We start from the raw sequence: 25,448 nt of genomic DNA on the forward strand, positions 1-25,448 counted from the left end.
TTGTCAAAGTCTGGGTAGGGCAATTTATTGATTAGCGCACTTGGCAAGCAATTAGCATTTTTTATGAGCCTTGTGGCATTTTCGAGATCTGCTTAGCATTTTTGTTGGGTAGTAGGGGCAATCTTGGGCGACCTCTCTACGATGCAATTCCCTCCCTCGGACAACCTTACATAGGCTTTGTGGTCATGTAGTCACAAAGTGTAGACTGAGGATCTATTCGGAGTCGACTTGTCCACTGGATTGGAGGCTAGTTCATGGATTTGCTGTGTGTAGCCACAAACCCTCACTCGTTATACATTCTTTGCTATTGCCCAGGGCCCTAGTTTGAATTTTCCTTGCCATATGTGTGAATCTGGATGCATTTAGGGTTTTATCCTGAAAATTTGTGAGGGAAGGTGAACGTTGCAAACCTGGTCGCTTTCTATGCAGGGGAGAAATGATGGAGCGAGCGAACTTAAGCGAGCAACAAGCGCAACAGAGGCATTTCCCGAGTATGTTCACCTCCTGCAAGAGAGAGAGAGAGAGAGAGAGAGAGAGAGTTTTGCAGGTGATACCATGTGCTGTATTTGCTTTGTTCATTCATCCTGGTACAAGGCATTACTTGGTCAATAGGATTCTCTGGGCTTTTTTTTTCTATCTGGAGGCTGTTTCAGTTTTGCCTCAGCTTCGAGTGATGCAGAACACGAAGTGAGTCACATCTTGCAGAATAACATGTTATTTTTTCTTTCTTGTCCAGATTTTTTATCAAGGTATTCATATCAAAATGATGCAGGTTATTGAACCATTTACTGCCCACTACGTTTTGCATTGGGAGTGGCAAGGTTTTTGAGCTGTCTCCATTGGATTTTTCAGGTGAGCTTCTATTCAACCATTATTGTCGTGTTGTGATGGCTTCTTAATGTATACACTTACATTGGTAAGTATTGTGCTCACAAATCTACGAATGGTATTGCTCATCTTCATTTGTCTACACCATAATTAAGCCAAATCTGGTGTAAGATCCCCGATCTTACAGGTATCTAAAATAATTAGATAATTATTCTAGAGTAAATTTGGTCACACAAGAAACATTACACCTGTTTTTCACTTTGAGCACTCTCATCAGTGAACACACCCACATGGCACATTGTTTTCTGATTTGTTTCAAGTCTCGAGCTTGCTTTTTACTTTTGGTTACTTTTTGTACTTTATATGATCGAAGTATCCGTTTACGTCTAGGTAGTGCTAGATGTTTCAAGAGGACAGTCATATTGAGGCGGATTTACAAAAAAACGCTTAAACTTACAGATTTTGTGAAATCCGTGTGGTCTCACTGGGTTCTATGTCTCACAATTTGATTTCTTGTTCAAATTTGTAGGTTATAGATAACCGCGGCCTACTTCTTGTTGCTTTAGGAAGAGGAGCATGGCTGCCTCGGTGTTACTCTCAGAAGTTGTACATACTTTTATCCTGGCGGACTTTTGCTATTATTATGTAAAAAGGTAAATTTAGTTTGAATGTTGTTTTGTGTGCGCTCCTTGCCGCACTGTCGAAGCAAGGGACTTGCCTAACACTGTGTGCGAGCCACCGACGGCTCCAAGCACACAACTAGCTTAACTAGTAAGCTCAAAAGAGGGCAATGGTGTGTCACTCACTGCTCTATGCTCCTGCCGTGGAGGATTCCTAGCCGCGAAGAAGAAGGAGACGCCGCTACATCGCGCTCAACGGCTTCACCGCCGTTGTGCCGCCGCAATGCTCGATCGCACTCTCTCTCTCTCTCTCTCTCTCTCTCTCTCTCTCTCTCTCTCTCTCTCTCTCTCTCTCTCTCACATACACACACACACACACACAAGGAGGTGAAGAAGAAGAAGATGGAGATGGAGATGGAGCAAGAGCACTCTTCTATTGCACAAATGAGAGAATGAGTGAATTTTAGGTTTAGTTGGCTTTTATATGAGCTCACCCCATTCACACTTGGGCGCCCATGCTTAGCCAACTAATCCCTTGAATGTCCTAGTTAGAGTGCGCCTCTCAACGGCGATCACTCTTACCCTTTTCCTATTGGACCGACAAGCCCAGTACCTGACTCTACCAAATAAATAATACAATGTCCACCGTAGGTTACAACGTCCGTCTCGTAGGTGATAGGGTGTCCGTGAGCCGTGAGGGTTAACATGCCCCCCTTCCTGATGTAGATTCCGTCCTCGGAAGCTATTGAGTTGAAGCTCGTTGGTCGAGGTGAAAGAGCATTTGAGATGAATGTCCTTAGCCTTCTTCAGTCACTGCAAAATCAAACAACATTGCACAGTAATTGCATTCTCATACGCGATTAAAAAGCATATGCAATTTTAGGCAGACAATTGATTGGTAACAGAATTTTAAACAATTTGTCAGCAATAAGCATTAAATTGCAATGTAATCAAATGCATAAACAGATGTAAAGGTAAAAAATTAAACAAGTCTGGGGTCTCTAATTTAACGGTCGAAAGGCACTAGAGAGCGACTATTAATACCATGGGTAAGCTTCTTAATTTTCTCTGGTTGATTAAGTTGTTTAATCGTGAGAGCCAAGTATTTCATGTTCGAGGGCTGACTAGAGGCTATACCTAGAGGACCTTGTAGTTAAGCTACGATAAAAGGAATTTCTCATGAAATCATCGCCTGAATGATTACCTTTGCTTTGACTCCCCAAAGTCTTTTCACAGTGATTCAATTTTGATGTGTGTGCTTATTTTGTATGCCTTGGGTTTTTTGCTTTTCAAGGAAAAGCGCCTACACTGGGAACCTCTAGGACTCTAGTACCATAGGCGATACATGTGAGTGGAGTACCAATTTAAGCAGGGATTTCTCTTCCAGCTTAAAATTTTACATTGTGGCACTTTGATATTTTTTTGTGTTGTTTGTTTTCATCATTTTAATTTTGTAGCTTTGGGGGGTCATATAACTCTGATACACCTCCCCAGGCTCAATTCACTTGGAACTTTAATCCAGGTGTTTAGTATGTAGTGTCTAAACACCTGAGAACAAAGACCGCGCATGTGCAAGATCACCTTCTTGCCTTTGTCATCCAAGATGATGCCGTCGCTGATGTCGATCGAGTACGGCAAGCCCTCTCGCCTGTGACGCATGAACTTGGGTGTCTTGGCAAGGGTCTCTAGCAACGTCTCGATGGGGGTACGGATGTTAGGTGTCTCCACTGGAGTTTGGGCCCCAAAGCGAGGAGTGTCCGACTGGGGTGACTCCCGGAGGAGTAGCTAGTGGTGTGTAGCCAGGAACGGCCGATAGCCGAGCAAACCTAGCATAGATGGCGATGTCGTGGCTGGTGTGGGGGCGGGCAAAGAAGGGGAAGATAAGGAGCCTCATCAAACACGAGGCGGTGTCGAGGCATCGGCGGTGGCATCCCCACAGCAACCGCCGCCGCCACCACTAGAGCGTCGATGCCTAGACAAGTGTGAAGATCGTCTCATCGATACCAAAGCTTCGGAGCGTGTTGAATGCTCTGAAACATAGGGAGACACTGAAGGAGTGGAACGACGTGATGGTGCTCCAGAGCGATGATGGTCCTCGTACCACCTCCTCTGCTGGGGTGACAAAGAAGAAAGAAACTCATCATCATCCATACCTGCATTAAACACATGAACATTTAATCTTAATATTGAATGGAGAAGAAAACATGGACAAATTATAATATATACTATAGATAATAGGGAGAAGGATTCCTGTGTAGAGAGAGAGAGAGAGAGAGAACTCATAAAGGGGGAGGGATTCCTGTGTAGAGAGATTCCTGTGAAGTTCTTGTGAATTTGTCTCTCATGTGCATTCTACGTATCTTGTAAAAGGATGAAACTCGTACTATGATGGAGACTGAAGCTGCAATCGCGAAAGAGGTGCTCCATCCCTGCTCATAGATGTTGCTCGTCCCTCCACTAGATCTAATGGAGGGACGAGTAGAATCTATGAGCAGAGACGGATCACCTCCTTCACGATTGCAGACTCAGTCTCCATCACACTCGGAGCGCAGTGTTGTGTCGACGTATCAGACTTTCACAACACACCAAGGAGTGTCCGTGCTTGTGAGAACATACCTGGAGTGGTAGCAATGATGATTAAACACAGTTTAAATTTCTCAAGTATAGCGTATAGATAAGAATGGACAAAAATCCATGTGAATATATATATTATAAAAAGAAGCAAAATGGTTCAAACACAATGTTTATGGCTTTAAGAGGTCTCTCTCTCATCCTCGCATAGCTCAGCATAACTCCCTATGTCTATATAGAGCTCTCCATTTAGGCAAATGTTCGCTGTTTCATTTTGTAGATCCTCTGCATGCACCACATAGAGAGTAGCATCTTGATGCTCGTCTGGCACCACCTCAGCGGCTTCTAACTGAGCATCTTCTTCGATCTCCTCCATTGATGCCACTGTGATTGGCACATGGTAGCCCTCATACGTCCGTGCACTACGAGGGGCTACCTCTATGACGTACCACCAATTTGATGCAGACTTTGTAGGATGAAATATCACCTGCCAGAGCCACATAACTTACATGAGAGCTTCCAAGCACATAACTTCTAAAATTGGATGTTAACTATTTACAGACTTACTTGTTCCCAATGCTCGGGTAGTACGACAGTGTCTCTTAGATCGGTCTATTTTTTAGTTGAATCCACCTCAAGGAAACCAGACTCTCCTCTGCGCACAGTAGCGTTGTGACCCTCCATGTTTATCTTGAACCATTGCACATCGAACAAGTCGACAAAAAATTCTCTATAATCGATCCTCAAAATCTCTTGTAGCGTGCCAAAGTAAGTGAGTTCTGCCACCACAGGATCTGCATCAGAGGACCGTCGTCGACTAGACTGTTCAAATTTTGCCATGATTCCTTTCAATCTGTTCCACCCTAAAATGTCGACCTTTACACCATGCTGTTGTATATGACTTATACTACAATCAACAAAGATTATGAGTGGTCGTTCAAACATCTAGAAAGTTGCTAGTCATACATTGCAAACTTACCTCGGTCGCGCAACCCCGAGAGTACTTCCACTCCTCCTCAGTCACTTTCTCACCGCACTGTTGTGTGCTTTTTAATTGGTTGTGCAACCATCTTAAGCTCATGAATGTTGGTAGCCTCTCTAGACCCGTCGGATAATGTATTGGCGGTCGTCTTCCCCGTCTTTACTTGATTCATGCCCTTTGTCGCTCTTGCTTTGCATCCTCATATTGTGAAATCCACTTTTGCATCACTGAATTGTGAAGCATGCTAAATCGGTTGATTTTAGCCTCTAGATCTTCCGTCATCTTCTTCTCAACACCGAGATTGCACATGACAATCCTAGATATGCGCTCATCATCTATGGTTCGCCATAACGTGTCCCGGGCTTTATCAAATCCATCTAGCCACTCTCCAATGTAAACTAGGGACTCTGATACCAGCCAACCTTCTGCCATGCTACCCTCCGGACATGCCTTCTGACGCACATATCCCTTGAGCATTTTCATGAAACTTTCTAAAAAGAACATCCATGTGGAATGTATTGTGCCAGCTATTTCCACCTCATCAACTATGTGAACAAGAAGATGCACCTAAATGGTTAGCATGGTAGTAAGAAAGTGTTTCTCAAACATGCACACAACCTCCGCACCGTTTAGTTTGGCGAATGGTATGGAGTCTACATTGATCTCCTTTTGTGAGATCCATTGCACCAACTTTGCAAGTTTGTAGATTGTGTTATGGACCTCAGGAGACAAACATCCCTCAATAGCCACCGGTAAAATAAACTGCAAAACACATCTAGCAATGATATTAAAGTCCACACACAAATTTTTTACACAATTCCCACTATGATATATTCCACTTCAAACATACCTGACACATTTTATGCCAGTCGGGCTCAAACATTGCCTCGTTGGGAATGTGGTCTACATGATCATCCTTCGAGCTGTCAGAGGCTACATCTTGTGGCCTCACGTATGCTGCTTGACCAAAGCGCCTGCGAACACGTCTATTGGGTTGCAAGATTGTTGCTTGTTGGCCAGTGTCAGAGTCCAATGAGTTATAATTGACAACAACTCGATCTATAATAGATGGATCAAACTCGCCAAAATTGCAAACGTGCTGCAAAGAAATGTGTCTTGTCCGTTGCACAGTATGCTTGCATTGATTACAAGGACATAAGATCCTTGTTGAGAGATAGGTGTTTCGGTTGGACGGTCCCACATCCTCGTCACTACTCATAATGAATGTAAAAACCTTATAACTTGGACATAAATTTAATCTTCTATTGGCATCCTCCATCTTTTATCTCTCTCTCTCTCTCTCTCTCTCTCTCTCTCTCTCTCTCTCTCTCTCTCTCTCCCCCCCCCCCACACAATGTAAACTACCTCACATTCTCTAGTCATGTCTGGTCCCCGCACACCTCGGTCTAGAGGTGCACAGAGATCAGAACCACCGGGTCATAATCTCGTCTTTATTGGTTAATGCCTATATTTGTGGGTACGAGAAATCTACACACCCACGTCTACATGATAGTGCATGCAGTGGACAAAACCTCTTTGCCTCTTCTCTAGCTATAGCAATTCACGGCATCTTAACATCTCCTCACAGCAGATCCTTCTTCAAGGGATTACTTCGCACATTACATGTTGGCCTCCAATCTGAGAATCATGCCGTTGAAAGCTTTCCAACTTAATGTCGCATCTGCAGAGAGGAAGAGAGGGATCACCGTTCGCCTAACTCTAATTTTTTCTCGTAATCCCGAAGGTAGACTTTAATATAAAAACTAAATCCAAAATCTAATCTTAAATCTAACCTAATTGAACATATAGTGATTCTGAGATAATTGAACATGGTTAGTGGGTGAGTTATTAGGTGTCAAATTCTAATGGGAATATACATATTGTTGTGTAACTAGTGCTTGCTCTTTGGGAAAAGCCTTCATTGACATGCCCTAAAATCTAACCTAAATCTAATCTAATCTTAAATCTAACATAAATCTAGATCTAATCTAAACGATCTTAAACTCATCATAAATCTAGATCGAATCTAATCGATCTTAAACTCAACATAAACCTAAATCTAATCTAATCTTAAATTTAACATAAACCTAAATGTAATGTAACTTAAATTTAAATCTAATCTAATCTTAAATCTAACAGTCTTAAACTCAACATAAACCTAAATCTAATCCAATCTTAAATCCTAAATCTAAATGTAATCCAACTTAAATCTAACATAGCTAATCTTAAATCTTGTCATAATTTTAAATCTAACGTAAATTTAAATCTAACATAATCTTAAACTCAACACAAACATAAATCTAACTTAAACCTAAATGTAATCTAACCTAATCTTAAATCTAATTTAAATCTTAACATAATCTTAAATATAACATAAATTTAAATTTAGCATAAATTTTAAATATAAGTTAAATGTATAATTTAATTCAATCTTAGATCTTAATCTAACCTAATTTTAATTAAATATAATTTTAAATCTAACCTAACCCTAAATCTTAATATAACATTTCACTTCATATTTTCTCTACTTTTTTTATCTATCTCTCTCTCTCTCTTTGTTTTCTCACCTTACCTCTCTCTTTCCGTCTTCTCCCCCTCTCTTTCTCTTTGGTTTTTCTTTCTCTCTCTCTCTCTCTCTCTCTCTCTCTCTCTCTCTCTCTCTCTTTGCTTTATATATATATATATATATATATATATATATATATATATATATATATCTCATTCTCTCTCTTTACTCTCTCTCTCTCTCTCTCTCTCTCTCTCTCTCAAAGACACAATGTTTGTGTGTGTGTGTGTGTGTGTGTGTGTGTGTGTGTGTGTGTGTGTGTGTGTGTGTGTGTGTGTGCGTGCGTGAGAGAGAGAGAGAGAGAGAGAGAGAGAGAGAGAGAGAGAGAGAAAGAAGGAGAGAGTGAGAAAGAGGGGAAGAAAACATGAGAGAGAGGAGAGGGAAGGAGCATACCTAGCTCTCCATCCTGTCATTGTGTGTGTGTGTGTGTGTGTGTGTGTGTGTGTGTGTGTGTGTGTGTGTGTGTGTGTGTGTGTGTGTGCGTTAGTTATCTACTTATATTACCCATAAACGAACATACATATGTTCAAAGACCAAGGTACCCAGATAAATACAAGGTTTATTATACAAAACAAACTTTCGACAGCACGATTTTGTATAAATAAATCTTATCAGTTTGGTACAAGTCACCATCCAAATGTAGAAATTCTTTTACAAATTGCGAACAAACAGCCATTCCTCCCAACAATAAAGCAACCAAAAAGCTAAATCAAAGAGAGTAGCCCTCACCTGCACCCATAGAACAACATAACATTCAGTTAGCATTGGCTCTATATGCAGGTGATGTATGGGCATCCTATTTGTTATCTATGTCACAAAGTTTCAACTTTTTTTTACAAATAAACTTTATTTTTAAAAATGAACGAACTTTAATAAGACTTTGGTAGTCAATTACATCTTCATACTGAACTTCATCAGTTTACAAACTGCCAATGATTTTCTTTTAGGTATCCTTATAATTTATCTCCTTATTCTTGCAGGTTCGATTAAGATATGCTCTTTGCCTCGACCATGCCCTGTTCTTTGCCGCAAATGTTGCTATATATTCAGCCCTAGCTGCCTTAAACTTTTTTGAGATATGTGCTCTCTTGATTGGATCAACAGTAGTACTCATTCGAGCAGTCCACCTATATCTTGGTAGATCCTGTTATCAGTAAATAAATAAATTTTACACACTTTATGAAACCCTGACAATTTTGCCATCATTTTGAGCGACCTCTTCCTCTCTCAAGCAGCTAGACTCCATAAACACCAGAATACAGCTACAATGATTAAACCTGAAGTGATATGTACATACTACAGTAAAATGTCAAGTCAGAGATTTTAGCGGAAACCTATGAAATTCCGTTTGCCACTAGCCGGTCTATCTCCTATCCATGTCCCATTCTATACCATATGCCTCAAGGTCGAGCCCTTCAAGGCCAGAATCAATTAGGGTTATCTTTCGACCAATTTTATGCCAGAATTCAAGAACTTGAAGTTACACAGTCATGCATGTTTACCAACATTACTCTACATTCCATAAAGAGTTTCCCTTGAAGCCAAAGAAAAAAGCCGAACCATCAGCTCCGAGAAGTACCATCCCAAGCCAAAGGAGTCTCAGCCAGAGCCAAAGTAACACTATACCCTTCTTAATTCGAATCTTATATTTTGCCAAATCTCAAGTAGTCAATCATAAAGAATAATGAACCAGAATATGGCAGCACGGGCCATATCTAAGCTAGGCCTCCAAGCAACTAGTAGAAGGTCAAATTTTATTGTAATTCTGAGAAAAAAGTATCTAAACCATAGTACATTTAAGGTATCATCATTACTTGATGTAGTGGAATAAGAATGTACAAAACCAAATCTCTGCAAGATATCCAAGCAATTGATGAAGGTTAGATGTTTTGCAATAATCATCACTCAGATACCATACAGGATCCCCTTTCACAGACGTAACTGCCAGGGTCAGATACGTTTTTAGCCAAAGATCGAGCCCGAACCAGAGTCAAAGCTAGCCACAAAGCAGGCTGCTTCAAGATTTTACAAGATACAACCCTTGTATGTGTATGAAACAACTATATCAAAGCAAATCATCCAAGTAGTAAGGTCTGATTCTCTGTAAGTTAACAACAACCACCCTATACCATAATACCATACCTCTTTAAGTTAGTAAACGTATCTGAAAACCATCAACTCCGAGAAGTATTATCTTTGGCTAGAAGAGTACCAGCCAGAGCCAGAGTTTCCAATGGAAATCCTATGCGACTTCCTCCGAGAAGTATTAGCTCAGGCTAGAAGAGTACCAGCCAGAGTCTGTCGGAATTCCATGTAAACCACAACCATCCAATACCATAATATCAAATCCCACTGTATCAAAAATCCTCATCTCTGAGAAGTAACAGCACAAGCTAGGGAAGTATCAGCCAGAACCCTAGTAACATTATACCTTACCTGGTTAGAAATAATTTTATACCAAATCTCAAGCTGTGAAGCATAAAAACCAAAATTTGCATGTATACAACAGGTTGTGAAGCATAAAAACTTGTTGCATGTATACAACAAGTTGTGAAGCATAAAAACCAGAATCCTTTGTAAAGAAACTAGATTTTTTTCTATGGCGGCATAACCAGAGCTTTTACCAGATACAGCTCTTGTATGTGTAAGAAAAAATTATATCCAAGCAAAACATCCGAGTAGTAAGGTCCGATTCTCTGTAAGTTAAGAGCAATTACCCTATACCATAGTACCATACCTCTTTTAGTTAGTAAACGTATTAGAAAGCCATCAGCTCCGAGAAGTATTAGCTCAGGCCAGAAGAGTAACAGCCAAAGCCAAAGTTTCCAATGGAAATCCTATGCGACTTCCTCCGAGAAGTATTAGCTCAAGCTAGAAAAGTACCAGCCAGAGTCGGAATTTCATGTAAAGCACAACCATACTATACCATAATATCAAATCCCATGGTATCAACAATCCTCAGCAAGTAACAGCACAAGCTAGGGAAGTATCAGCCAGAACCCTAGTAACACTATACCTTACCTGGTTAGAAAGAAATTTATACCAAATCTCAAGCTGTGAAGCATAAAAACTAGAATTTGCATGTATATAACAGGTTGTGAAGCATAAAAACCAGAATCCTTTGTAAAGAAACCCGATTTTTTTCTATGGTGGCATAACGAACAACACCACCAAGATTTCAACCATATACTCACCATCTATAAACAAAACCCAGAATAGTCTCCATGTTTATGCAAGATTTGATGCCAATTTTTCATATAGTAGAAAAAAAGGTAAGTGTGAGTGCAGTCAGTATTAGGCATGAAGTAAAAACCAAATTCTTTTGCTACCTACAAATCCGAATGAACAGTTCTTTCAATGTCAAGGAAAGGGTTCCACAGTACCAAGCATCATTTCTATTATATTATGCAAAGGAACTCTACTTGAGAAGAAACGGAAGCCAACGGTTGGACTTCCAAGACTTGCTTTCCTTTTGCCATAGTTTAATACACTCCAAGCTCAACTTCTTATGCACTAACCCTTAGTTACCCACACAGAGTGTACAAAGAATCCAAACTCACATACTCACCAGCTAAGTGAGGGAGACCCTCACCTTTTATATAATTGTTGCTCGGAACAGGCCGAACTTCCCGCGTCTTGCAAATCATCCCCAGTTATGCACTCGATGGAGGTGGGTAGCCTTGAATAGCCCATGTGCTTCGTCAGCATCCCTCGCTACAGACGCTTCCCAACTTCGCCGGTAGAATCCTTGCATTGTCGAGCATCCCCCATTTCTCTCTACTTGCTCTGAGTATGCCCCCAATTTTAGTAATGCTTACTTAAGTGAAAATATCCCTTTAAAGGGATAATTTTAAACTAGCTTCCCATGAGGCAGGTTATGTTTGCTGCCTAGATCTCACTGAGACTCTCACATAGTTTAATCAAATCAAAGGTTCTTACAATACCACCTAGCATGTATAGAAGGTTGTTTATAGGTATGCTCTCAATCAATGGTGCTTGAAGTCCTTTGGATGCTCTATCTCAAGGATTAGAACACCATCATACACTCTAATTCAATAGGGTGTGAATGTGATACAGTTGGGGCCTTTGTACAAGGGAACCTAAATTTCTCCACTTTAAGTTAATACTCCTTGCCATTTGTGTGTGTGTGTGTGTGTGTGTGTGTGTGTGTGTGTGTGTGTGTGTGTGTGTGTGTGTGTGTGTGTGTGCGCGCGCGCGCGCGTGTGTGTGTGCACCCATACCCAGGCACATACCTAATAAGGTCATAAACCCATTAGGTATGGGCCTACTTCCTTAGTAGATTGCAAAGAGGCCCACCATCTATTCTGGCACCTGGCCAATTATTCAAGCAAATTGCTTTAGTAATACTAGCAACCACTTCCTTACATAAAAACCCATTCTTACATAATTTTCCAATCAGCTTATTTATTTCTCCAAATGCAGAAAAGTTATCTGACAAAGAGTATATTATAAGTGACAGAATACCTAAGCAGGTGTTACTCGCATTTTTAATTGGTCTGTTACTTTTCTTTTTAACGAATTCAGCAGGACTAAGTGACAGATTATCTCGCTTCCAAAAGAAGCGTGTAGTGTAAAGGCCAATGTAAGGGGAGTGAAGCAATATCTCCATGTTTAAAAAATACGTTCTCTTAACTATAGTCCTACCATCTATCACCAATTCTTCCAGTGAGGTAGGCTCTATCATGAGGCAAAGTGGGTAAATTTCTGCTAGTTGGTTTTTGAAAGTCTGATTGTTTATACTTAATAAATCATCCATGAATCTAAATGTGTTATTGAAGGCTCACAATTGTCTTGCCTCCTCATAATATTTCATTTTAGAGCATACCCATTTGTATTCAAAATACAATAAGTATAGATTACACATTATCGATGAGCTAGAGAACCCCATAGGTATTCCCATTTTTTGTCTATAACAATTTGGCACTAATTGGATAAAGCAATTCTGCAATATCCATTTAATTACATAATACAAGAATTTTTTCCAAAGCACAGCAGTGGTTCTCTGTCTGATCTTTTAACCCAACATGGTGTTCTTACCAACGAGATCTTTCCAAACCCTTGTGACTTTTTGTTGGAAAAAGCTAGGTTAATTATCTCTTCGAGCACTTCAAGAAGGCCATAATTTCCTGCGAGAGGAATGTTTTCATAACATTGCATAATATCAGCAGTGAAGATACAATAGATATCTGTAGGTAAGTTGATAAATACCTCCGTTGAATTCTTAGCAAGCCAGAAGGTACAGCACTCTATACCACTGAATCTTTTAAGATTTGCTCTTCTTCTAGCACAAAGATTACTCATCTCAGTCATGATAAGATTTAGACAAGAAGTTACATCTTTCATAATATTGGAGAATATACAGTTTGAAGCGTCAGAAATCCATCTGAACTTTTGTTTGTGTTTTTTAAAGGTTGGGAACAAAACAGGAAGCTTACTAGAAGCTTCATCGTAACCCATGTTGTCCAAATCTCTCAACAATGCTAGAGCTACATCCTTTAGTGTTTCGTTTGTCTTTTCAAATTCAGGTCCCCCCAACCTTACCAGGGCAACTTCGTATACCAGTCTTTTACAGATAACTGATACAGTGTTTGCAGCTTTATCAAGCCCGACAATAAACCACTCACGAGTCATCTCATGACGCTCTTGCATAATGTTTGGTGTGACCCAAGTAGTATTCAAACTGAGCCATTTTTCTGGCAGCAGATTAATCTTTTGATAAAAGACGGTTTCTAGTTTCTCAGTGAGATCCTGTTGGGTCTATTGCTCCAGTTGGAGCTTTAAGGCTATGTTAGCCAGACATTCTATAAGTGCAAAAAATGTCATTCTAGGGTTTAGCGGTTCCACAGGTATGTGATTCAAACTCATTCCAAGTAGATTTCGAAGAGAAGAAGCCTTAAGGATAGTCAGTTTTGTCGTACAAACATGCGAACCAAGTGATTCGAACTCCTTACAGAAGGTAGTAAGATTTTCACAGTTACATCTTAAAATAGGTTCATACCTCAAAAAATTATTTGAATATACAAGGCTTTTAATAGTTTCATAGTATTTCCAACCAAACATCATATTTTCTATCAAAGAATGATCACCATATACCAAATCAAAACTTTCTATAAAAATTGATTTAGGTGAAAGAACTCAAAAATTCTATTTGTGAAATGACAATGAATGAAACAAGTACTGCAATCCTCGGCTTTTCTTGATAGATAGCGCCTCCCGATCTCAATGACCGCTATCTGCACAGTCACATTTCCAACAGATGTTTAACTAGTAGTCCTCAACCCCTTCCTCTTGTAAAGCTTCTAGACTTCCCTCTTCCAAAACTGGAGTCAGCAGACGAAGATGGGGTAAGAAAGAAAGTAAATGTGGAATTTGGAGTTAGCAGTGTGTTGGGTCTTTTTTGAGAGGGGGATTCATCATCTTCAAAGTTAGGTTTCAGCGGACCCAGAATAGTTTTTATCCCTTTGTAAGAAACATAGGTAGTCAGGAGCATTCCTGGTTCATTTGCCTCTAGCTCTTTGAGCATTTCAACCATCAAAGAACGAAATTGTATGAAGGCAATTTGAGCCAGAACTAACTCCTTGGCTTGTCCACCTAACCATGAGCAGATGAGAGTAAGATGAAATGATGTAGGCTTTTTCGGGAATATAGATTCTAGATTGTTGATGGCAAACCAAACTGCATGGTCAAACCATATGATGCTAGACTCACAAGACGCTTTAGGGTCCAAAAATCTGCAAGCACACTTGAGATAGGGTCTATAAATATTCCAGACTGATTCTGCATAATAATCAGCATTGTTTTTACTGAATTCCATGAGTCATCTCGTTCTCACATAAAGTCATGCATTAGACCCACACTTCTTGGAGTCCAAAAAATTCATGTTGAACGGAGCTTTAATCAGCTCACCTTTGTCTAAACATTACACTCCTTTGAGTATCTTCAATCGAGAGTCCTGCATTGTGGAGGCCGGTAGATTTGCCAAAAAAACCCAGGTCTCTATAGAAATAAGAGCCAAAAATCCTTTATTGGGGAGTAACCAAAGTTTGTGCTCCACCCCTAAGGATTCCACCTCAACTTGTCGTATTGGTAAGAAAGGAAATATCCTGGAAACCTTGTGGACTAATTCCAAAAGAGAAGTTTCACTTAGAGAACATAAATCTTTCTTAAATTCTTTAACTGCTTTTGCAGCCGCTGCATCCCTACAGAAAAGACTATTTGTAGGTGGGAGAATCAGAATAGTCGAGGCTGTGACAAAACTGGGTCTGAGTCCACATTGCTTTCTGAGAAGGTTAGCAAGTTCAGCACCATCAGATGAGAACTTAGCCAAGTCCTCTTTATGTGCCTTAGAAATAGTCGGGACATTTGCAATAATTTCAGAGATAGCTGAAACACCATCCTTACTGTTTTTGACTAATATTGCTAATGTTTTGACCCATTTGTCAAACGAGACTATGTGAATAAGGGAGGTATTAGGATTGCTCGACGAGGCCACAATGAGAGCAGATGCTTCAGCATCCTGAATGCATCTTAGAACCAATAGTGAAGCTCTTGAGAGTGGCTCCATTGGCAATTCCAATCCCTGATACAAGGAAATAGCCTGAAGGAGGCGTAGTTAGAGAAAATTCAAAAGGAAAATATATGAATGAAAGAATCTTAGAATAAGCCCTAAAGTTAAAGGTTTAATATAGTACTTTGGTAGCTTCCTCAACCTTCAACCAATCAGAGATAATTCATAATGACTGTGTGAGGCTAGACCCTCTAGTTCAGATTAAATGCACACTCTGATCAATTTGTTCTAGCAAAAATACCGCGAGCTTGGTCCTGACCCAGTGGTAAAACTGGAACGAAGTGCCAATGGTGTGTGTGTTAGTTATCTACTTATATTACCCATAAACGAACATACATATGTTCAAAGACCAAGGTACCCAGATAAATACAAGGTTTATTATACAAAACAAACTTTAAACATCATGATTTTATATAAATAAATCTTATCAGTTTGATACAAGTCACCATCTTAATGTAGAAATTCTTTTACAAACTGCGAGCCATTCCTCCCAACAATAAAGCAACCAAAAAGCTGAATCAAAGAGAGTAGCCCTCACCTGCACCCATAGAACAACATAACATTCTGTTAGCATTGGCTCTGTTTGCAGGTGATGTATGGGCATCCTAGTTGTTATCCATGTCACAAAATTTTAACTTTTTTTTCAAATAACCTTTATTTTATTAAAATGAACGAACTTTAATAAGACTTTGGTAGTCAATTACATCTTCATACTGAACTTCATCAGTTTACAAACTGCCAATGATTTTCTTTTAAGTATCTTTATAATTTATCTCCTTATTCTTGCAGGTTCGATTAAGATATGCTCTCTGCCTCGACCATGTCTGTTCTTTGCCGCAAATGCTGCTATATATTCAGCCCTAGCTGCCTTAAGCTTTTTTGAGATCTGTGCTCTCTTGATTGGATCAACAGAAGTACTCATTCGAGCAGTCCACCTATATCTTGGTAGATCCTGTTATTAGTAAACAAATAAATTTTACACACTTTATGAAACCCTGACAATTTTTGCCATCCTTTTGAGCGACCTCTTCCGCTCTCAAGTAGCTAGACAATTTTTGCCATCATTTTGAGTGACCTCTTCCGCTCTCAAGTAGCTCGACTCCATAAACACCAGAGTATAGCTACAATGATTAAATCTGAAGTGATATGTACATTCTACAGTAAAATGTCGAGTCAGAGAGTTTAGCTCGAGTCAGAGAGTTTAGCGAAAACCTATGAAATTCCATTTGCCACTAGCCGGTCTATCTCCTATCCATGTCCCATTCTATATCATATGCCTCAAGGTCGAGCCCTTCAAGGCCAGAATCAACTAGGGTTATCTTTCGACCAATTTTACGCCAGAATTCAAGAACTTGAAGTTACACAGTCATGCATGTTTACCAACATTACTCTACATTCCATAAAGAGTTTCCCTTGAAGCCAAAGAAAAAAGCCGAACCATCAACTCCGAGAAGTACCATCCCAAGCCAGAGGAGTCTCAGCTAGAACCAAAGAAACACTATACCCTTCTTAGTTCGAATCTTATATTTTGCCAAATCTCAAGTAGTCAATCATAAAGAATAATGAACCAGAATATGGCAGCACGGGCCATATCTAAGCCAGGCCTCCAAGCAACTAGTAGAAGGTCAGATTTTATTGTAATTCTGAGAAAAAAGTATCTAAACCATAGTATATTTAATGTAGCATCATTACTTGATGTAGTGGAATAAGAATGTACAAAACCAGATCTCTTCAAGATATCCAAGCAACTGATGAAGGGTAGATGTTTTGCAATCATCATTACTCAAATACCATACAAGATCCCCTTTCAGAGACGTAACTGCCAGGGTCAGATACGTTATTAGCTAGAGCTCGAGCCCTAACCAGAGTCAAAGCTAGCCACAAAGCAGGCTGCTTCAAGCTTTTACAAGATACAGCCCTTGTATGTGTATGAAACAACTATACCAAAGCAAAACATCCAAGTAGTAAGGTCCGATTCTTTCTAAGTTAACAGCAACCACCCTATACCATAATACCATACCTCTTTTAGTTAGTAAACATATCAGAAAACCATCAGCTCCGAGAAGTATTATCTCGGGCCAGAAGAGTACCAGCCAGAGCCAGAGTTTCCAATGGAAATCCTATGCGACTTCCTCCGAGAAGTATTAGCTCAGGCCAGAAGAGTACCAGCCAGAGTCAGTTGGAATTCCATGTAAAGCACAACCATCCAATACCATAATATCAAATCCCACTGTATCAAAAATCCTCAGCTCCGAGAAGTAACAGCACAAGCTAGGGAAGTATCAGCGAGAACCCTAGTAACACTATACCTTACCTGGTTAGAAATAAGTTTATACCAAATCTCAAACTGTGAAGCATGAAACTTGAATTTGCATGTATAAAACACATTGTGAAGCATAAAAACCAGAATCCTTTGTAAAGAAACCCGATTTTTTTCTATGGCGTCATAACCAGAGCTTTTACCAGATACAGCTCTTGTATGTGTATGAAAAAACTATATCCAAGCAAAACATCCGAGTAGTAAGGTCCGATTCTCTGTAAGTTAAGAGCAATTACCCTATACCATAGTACCATACCTCTTTTAGTTAGTAAACGTATCAGAAAGCCATCAGCTCCGAGAAGTATTAGCTCAGGCAAGAAGAGTAACAGCCAGAGCTAGAGTTCCAAATGAAAATCCTGTGCGACTTCCTCCGAGAAGTATTAGCTCAGGCCAGAAAAGTACCAGCTAGAGCCAGTCGGAACTTCATGTAAAGCACAACAATCCTATACCATAATATCAAATCCCACGGTATCAACAATCCTCAGCTCCGAGGAGTAATAGAACAAGCTAGGGAAGTATCAGCTAGAACCCTAGTAACACTATACCTTACCTGGTTAGAAATAAGTTTATACCAAATCTCAAGCTGTGAAGCATAAAAACTAGAATTTGCATGTATATAACAGGTTGTGAAGCATAAAAACGAGAATCCTTTGTAAAGAAACCCGATTTTTTTCTATGGCGGCATAACCAACAACACCACCAAGATTTCAACCATATACTCACCATCTATAAACAAAACCCAGAATAGTCTCCATGTCTATGCAAGATTTGATGCCAATTTTTCATATAGTAGAAAAAAAGGTAAGTGTGAGTGCAGTCAGTATTAGGCATGAAGTAAAAACCAAATTCTTTTGCTACCTACAAATCCGAATGAACAATTCTTTCAATGTCAAGGAAAGGGTTCCACAGTACCAAGCATCATTTCTATTATATTATGCAAAGGAACTCTACCTGAGAAGAAACAGAAGCCAACGGTTGGACTTCCAAGACTTGCTTTCCTTTTGCCATAGTTTAATACACTCCAAGCTCAACTTCTTATGAGAGAGAGACACGGAGAGAGAGAGAGAGAGGTCTTTTGCTATGAGCTTCACGTAGCTGCCCTGAGAGAGTGAGAAAGGTCTCTCGTTATGAGTTCCGCCTACCTGTGCCGCAAGAGAGAAGAAGAAGAGAATTTTAACGTCGTAGGAAACTATCCCAAGAGACCTTAAAGATCTATCTGACGAAGAGAGAGAGAGAGAGAGAGAGAGAGAGAGAGAGAGAGAGAGATCATAATCAAGGGAAAGAGAGAGGAGGAGAAGGACTCAAGCATAGAAGAAGATCATTTTCAACTTCTTGACCTCCATAATATTTTTAAAGCTTTTCACTGTAAATTCTTTAGATTCTGAAATTTCTCTTACCATCTAAGTTATAAGGTAGAAGTAAGTTCCAAAATTGAGAACACTCTTGAGAACTTGAGGCTTTATGATGACATTGGGAACTATGAAGTATGCTAAAGACAAACTCCCTAGAAACTTCAAATGCCTAAGTATGGAAATTTTATAAAAGGCCACTCTATTATTTTTTTGAAGCTTTTCACTATAAATTCTTTAAATTCTAAAATTTTTCTTACCATCTGAGTTATAAGGACATAGACATTCGTTCCAAAATTGTGCATTGATATTGCTAGCGTACCCAGTGTGTACCACCAGATTGATAGCTTTCCTAGACAAAGGTGGACGAAGGGGCAGGCAACCATTATGACTATTATAGACTAGGTGACAATGCCCATTCCTACCATATCAATCTCACAAGATAGAGACAAAGATGCAAGCAAGCAAAACAGAGCTACATCGTTACAAGGCCAATCACATATTGCAATGTTGAAGCTGAATTAAAAGTCAACTCCGCTCTTGGGCATGCACTCAAACTTTTTTATCACATTGGAGCCAAAGTGTGTCTCAAGCACGAGAAGCTCTACAATCACATTGGTAGTTATGGATCCCCACCTTTTGACATTGTTCTAACATACTTGATTTGCATCATTGATCTTAGTAGTACTGCTAGCCAAAGGTAGACCAAGGCCTTTCTGCTATAGGTTAGATGATGATGTGCAACACTATTGTCACCTTGCTCACCATGAAGAGGTATAGATGTAAACAAATCAAAGAGAGTGGCAAAGAAAATATAGAAAATGTTCAAGCAGATGTCATAGCAACTCCTCTTTTGAGAAAATCTATGTCGGTTGCTTGTATAGTGCTCACAACAAAGAGGTAAAGATGCAAGCAAGCAAGAAAGAATAAAAAAGATGGCCTTGATGTCAAGGCCAGTTGTATTCCCAATATTTAAGCCAATGTCAAATTAAAAGATGAAATTCTTGATAGATGGTGGCGATGGAGAGAGAGATAGAAAGAGAGAGGGAGCTATACAATATTTTTAAATGGTGCCACTATGGTGACATAAGTTATACATGTCGTGGTGACCCTATGAGCATATCCAGAATGATCCTTCTTCCTCACCAGGTTGCTACTATGCAATGTTCCTCCTTCCTTACCATGGTGATGACCCTATGACATGAGTTATACATGTCATGGTGACCCTATGAGTGTATCCAATCATCCTTCTTCCTTATCTTGTCGATGCTACTATTATTAGTTATATAGAGAATCAATCAAATTTGATGCATATATCATATATTGTCTACTCTAAAGATTTGTGTTATATAGTTGAAATATTTTGGAGGGAAGGATTGTGTTAAAAAATGGACCCAAGCTTTTTTTTCCCCTTGCCTCAGAAACGCGCGGGTCACATACTAGTCACAATAGTGTGGAATCTGTGATTTGCAGTTTTGTAATATCTACATTAAAATTGAAAATCTACCTAATGGCTAAAGCAAATTAAACCTGCGTGGCAAAATGGTCATGAGTCGGAATGACTCACCATGTGGCATGAGAGACTACTGACATGATATAAAATGGCGTTGAATTCTTGGGGGTCTTTGCGATCCAAGGTGTCTCTCGTGTGTGTGTGTGTGTGTGTCACGCGTGTGTGCAGCATGTGGAATGGACTCGATTGAGCAATGAGCATCCTGAGAGCTAGAGAGAGAGAGAGAGAGAGATGAGCATCCTGTGTGTGTGTGTGTGTGTGTGTGTGTGAGAGAGAGAGAGAGAGAGAGAGAGAGAGAGAGAAAAGTAGGGAGAGGGAGGGGGAGGAACAATCCCAGAGAGAGAGAGAGAGAGAGAGAGAGAGAGAGAGAGATGAGAAATAGATAATAGAGATTGGAGGAAAAATAATTAGCGAAAAGTCCAATTTCCAAAGACCTTTGGGCAGTTGACTTAAGATAAGTTTATCTATTATTGGGCTGACAAATTAATAAGGCCTATTTATTAATAAGGTCAACGCACAGGAGAATATGCATATATACATATACGTATACATATTTGTATACGCATAGCTTCTAGCTAAGCTTTCTAGCTGCTAAGCTTTGCTTTATAAAGCTCCCTACTTCTGTCTGAGCTTAATAAACCTGCTTCTTTGTGCCATACTTCTGTATATGTAGCTCATTTCTACTTCAAACGGAAGGTTTCCTTCAAAATGCAGCGATGGAGTGGCGGGTGGATGCATCGAATATATACGATGAAAGCCATAGCTAGCACAGCAGCTTGTCCATTGTATCTCACAACTTTTGAGCTATACCAACAAGCTTATAGTGGAAATTTGTCTTCATTGAGCTGCTGGTTTCCAAGATGTATGCCATTAATGCTGGCATAAGGATTGTTTATGCTTGATTTTGGCCTGCCCACCATGTTTGCTTTAGAAGCTTGCTTTCTCGCAGCCTTAATTTTGAGCTTTCTAGCTACCACACCATCCACCTATGCTGATGTACTACTCTCAGTAGAGAAGGGGTTTCAAATCTCTCCAAGCCAAATCTCTCTGCATTGGGGCACATTCAAGCCATTCTTGGCTAGCCCGAATGGAAACTTTGCGCTCGGGTTTGACACGGCAGATTCAAACAGTTACATTCTTGCCCTCATGTACATAATCAGGTCGAGCAATGGACCGTTATCCAATGATACCGATGCCCCTTTGAGCATGGAGATGATATGGAGTGCAAACCATCTCTCCCCAAACAGATCAGAAGATGTCATTCTCTCAATCAATGAGCAAGGTAACCTTCTCTTGAGTGATGCGTCAATGGGTATAACCATATGGTCGACGGGAACCGCCACTTCGGGACCGACAACCCTTTTCCTTGAAAACTCTGGAAATCTAGTTCTCTCTTCTACCAACAATGTAAGCTCTGTAAATGTTCCCATCATGTGGCAAAGCTTTGAGCACCCCACAGACACTCTCTTGCAAGGCCAGAATTTCACCGCGAGCATGCGTTTAACGTCTTTGCTGCATACTGCTTCCACTGTACAAGTATTGGTTTTCCTTCAAATGGAAGAGGATGGCATTGCATTGTATGCAGATTTGGGCCGAAGTTCATCTCAGCATATGTACTGGAAGCTTGAAGCCGATCAAGAAACTGCAATTATCGATTCGGAGAATAGCACCATATATGCCAGAATGAGTAGCATGGGCTATCTGGGAATGTATGAATCTGAGGAAGAGAGGGTCTCCTATGAGGTTTTCGACACTTACAATTCGTCAGAGGTAGTGCATCGGCAGCTCAAGCTTGATGCTGATGGGAATCTGCGTGTGTACTATTGGGCAAACACATCTTGGCAGATAGATTTGCAAGCAGTAGAGGAGCTGTGCTCTTTGCCATATGCGTGCGGTCCGTATAGCATATGCAGTTTAGGCGCGGAGTGTATGTGTGTGGCGTCAGGAAATGTGAGTTCAGGGAGAAATGAAAAGAGTGTCTCATTTGTGAGGGCTAATGAATCAGACGTGAAGCAAGGGTGCGTCCTTAGAAATGCGGAATCGTTCCTCGACGATGGGTGTGCATCGGGACAGCCTGACAAGGGCTTGTTTGTGCAGTCGGTGGGGATGGATTCCTTGTTTCATGAGAATGAGAAGGAGAGCCCTGGCGCATCTTCGAATGCAAGCTCGGTCGAAGAGTGTGAAGCGCTGTGTCATGCAGATTGTGCTTGCACGGCCTTTTTTTACAACAAGGGGCCTGTTGCAAACAAGTGCTTTTTAGCTTATGACCTTGCAGAGCAATCAATGGTACAGACAGGGAACATCGATGACCTTGCATTCATTAAGCTAAGCAGCGCCGCAGCGGCGGCGACCGCGTCATATAAAGCCTTGTCGTCGTCGGAGCAAACAGAGCCTAGCCGCGGCGGCAGGCAGAGGTCACTTACCGGCCAGATCATCGCGGCAATTGTGGGTACTCTTGTGATGGTTCTGCTGGGTGTTTTTGCAGTATATAGATACACCAAAGGAATCAAAGGGGTAATCGGTGGCTCCGCGGATCTTGAAACGAAACCTTTTTTATCAGAGGTACCAGGGCTGCCTCCTTTTGTGCGCTACAAAGAGCTTGAATTGGGTACAGCCAATTTCAGCATACACAGAAGAGCAGGGCTTCTGGGTAGCTTGTACGAAGGCACTCTCGCAGGCGGAGCTCACGTCGCCATAGCCAGACTGACTCTTGTGAATCAGGTTGATTTGCACGAGGTGAAGCTCACCCTGGCGGCTGTCGGTCGCATAACGCACCCAAATCTAGCGAGGCTCTGCTGCTATTCTATAGATGGCGCCAATCTGGCGCTTGGCTACGAACTGCCGCCAAATGGGTGGCTGGATTTGGCGGCATTGAGCTGGCGGCACCGAGTGCGGGTGGGCATGGGCGTGGCGAACGCGTTGGCGGCGCTGCACGAAGGGGGAAAAATGGTGCACGGTCTGCTAAATCTGGAGGCGGTTTTTGTAACGGGAGGTGGCGAGGCCAAAGTTGGCGGCGTGGGAGTGGCGGAGCTGGTGGCCAGCGGGCTAGCGGTACCGCCGCTAAATTTGGCCGAGTCACCAGATTTGGCGGACGCCAGAGACGTTCTTCACTTTGGAATGGTGCTAACGGAGCTCTTGACTGGACAGCAGGTCAAAGGCGACTACGCAACGTGGCGGCTGAGGTGGAGAGACGCTATTGGTAAAGGGCGTCCAGGTCAGCTGCTAGACAGGGCCATTGTGGCCGATGCCATGAGGGAGAGTGATGACCAGCTGTTGCGATTGGCCACGTCAGCGGGTCTGTGTCTGCACCCCTCCCCTCTGCAGCGTCCATCCATTAGCACCGCCATTCGCATCCTGGATCGATCCCTCTCTGCGCTTCCGCTCGTGTAATTTTCCAACTCTAGCCTACTTTGTTTTGTATAGAGACATGACACTTGCCATAAGGCCTTAGTAGATTCCTGAACTGTTGTGGATCATTGGATTATTAAGAGCAATTGTGGACCATCCGATTAAGCTTCTTGCATAGGGCCACATGGCAAAGCCAATGTTCTTTTTCTTGCTCTTGATGGAGTGTTCAAGAGAGCCCTACATTCACTGACCACACACACACACACACATCTATAATCTTATGAGGCTTCAAAAGAAGGCATTCACTTGGTCGGCCACACACACTTTCCCATCTTCTTTAAAAGCCACTAGTACGGCCGGCCCTCTCTCTCTCCCCCTCTCTCCCCTCTTTATCGCATGCAAAGGGGTTTTTTTTAGTTTTGAACTTTAGCCTTCAGCTCGTAAATTGCGACACGTGTAAAGGGCTCCCCCTTCCACCATATTATGTTAGTAGATTGTGAATGTTCACCTTGTTTTAATCTTCTACTAGCATGTCAAGCGTCTTAGTAATTTTCTAATATGTAATGGCCTCATGTGCTTGCTTTAAAGGCCCGCATGAGTAATGCATTTTTCAATGCAAGTGCGAGGTGATCACCCACCTCGCGAATCCAACCTCTCTTACGGTGATCATATTTAAGTTTTGTTTCGCTTTTTTCAATGAAATGCACTGACATATATATGACTATCCCTTTAGTCACCTCACTATTCATACTCTTTAAACCTAACCACATACTCTTTAAATCTAACCACGTTTCTATATCGTTTGTTTTTTGTTTTTTCAAATGTATGCTTTAATTCACTAATTCATCATAAAAGGCGAACGACATCTTCGAAACGTCGTTGGCTATGAAGATATCCACATTGGCCTCCCATTCTAGTGTTGGTCATCTTCTCGACCACCCTGGTTGTTGGGCTATCCTCAATACCTCCACCCTAGTCTCTTGTTCATTGTCCACCACATGCTATTGTCTTCACATACATATATTTCTCATAAAGATATTACATGTCCTTTTATGAGTCTCTTCACAATTTGTTAAGGATCCTTCAACCAACAACAAGCTCCCTCTCTCTTTGAGTTCAAACTCATCCAATAGATCTTTGAGATCTCTAGTGTAAGGCCAAGGGCAAACCCAAGGGGGTCATGGACCCAGGCCAAGGGCCATGCTAGGTGTGGACAGGTGTTTCTAAAAATGGATGGCCAAGGGCCTATATAAAGGGTGGTGGGGCAGATGAAACCTCATGGCAGTTCCCTATGGTGTCAGATTGATATCAGAGCTCAGAGCTCTTTCAAACTCTCGCCTTGAGGAAGGAGGAAGGGCTCCGGGGGAGTGCATGAGGGCATGGAAGACCATGCATGATTGTGAGGAAGGAACCGAGGCTCGACAAGAGCACGGCCGTGGGATCGATGACTTACGAGGCATGGAGGCTATGGTGGGTAGCGTGGAATGCTTGCCTTAGAATCTACAAGGCTTGGGGACAACCAATTTCGACCTCCTTGCCCACATGTCATCCGGCTCTGTGGCTGCGCTGCTGCCGAAAGCGCCATGTTTTTTTCCCTTCCACAAGGGTTCACACTCAAAGCATGGCTTTTTCCGACATGGGTTCACACCAGCTTCTGGCCTCTTGCACTTCATATTAAAGGTCATGCACATCAGTTGCACGATACCCCATGATCAAGGAGATGCCCAATCATTCGTATCTCATGGGTGAAGCAGCCAAGTTTA

General features: G+C 41.2%; 1 protein-coding gene across 1 annotated transcript; it reads left to right on the forward strand.

The window, feature by feature from the left end:
* Positions 1-20,945: 20,945 nt before the first annotated feature.
* On the forward strand, positions 20,946-24,341 carry LOC147420214 (G-type lectin S-receptor-like serine/threonine-protein kinase SD2-5). Its single transcript, XM_086504344.1, has one exon. The coding sequence runs from the start codon at positions 21,232-21,234 to the stop codon at positions 23,725-23,727; it is 2,496 nt and encodes an 831-aa protein (XP_086360470.1). The 5' UTR covers positions 20,946-21,231; the 3' UTR covers positions 23,728-24,341.
* The last annotated feature ends 1,107 nt before the right edge of the window (positions 24,342-25,448 follow it).

Source organism: Adiantum capillus-veneris, chromosome 28 (assembly GCF_014529385.1).
Source record: "Adiantum capillus-veneris isolate H3 chromosome 28, ASM1452938v2, whole genome shotgun sequence".
NCBI classification, from domain to species: Eukaryota; Viridiplantae; Streptophyta; class Polypodiopsida; order Polypodiales; family Pteridaceae; genus Adiantum; species Adiantum capillus-veneris.

What these genes read in the sequence shown, in the direction of transcription:
- LOC147420214 (XM_086504344.1), top strand. Translation starts at nt 21,232, where the DNA reads ATGCTTGATTTTGGCCTGCCCACCATGTTTGCTTTAGAAGCTTGCTTT.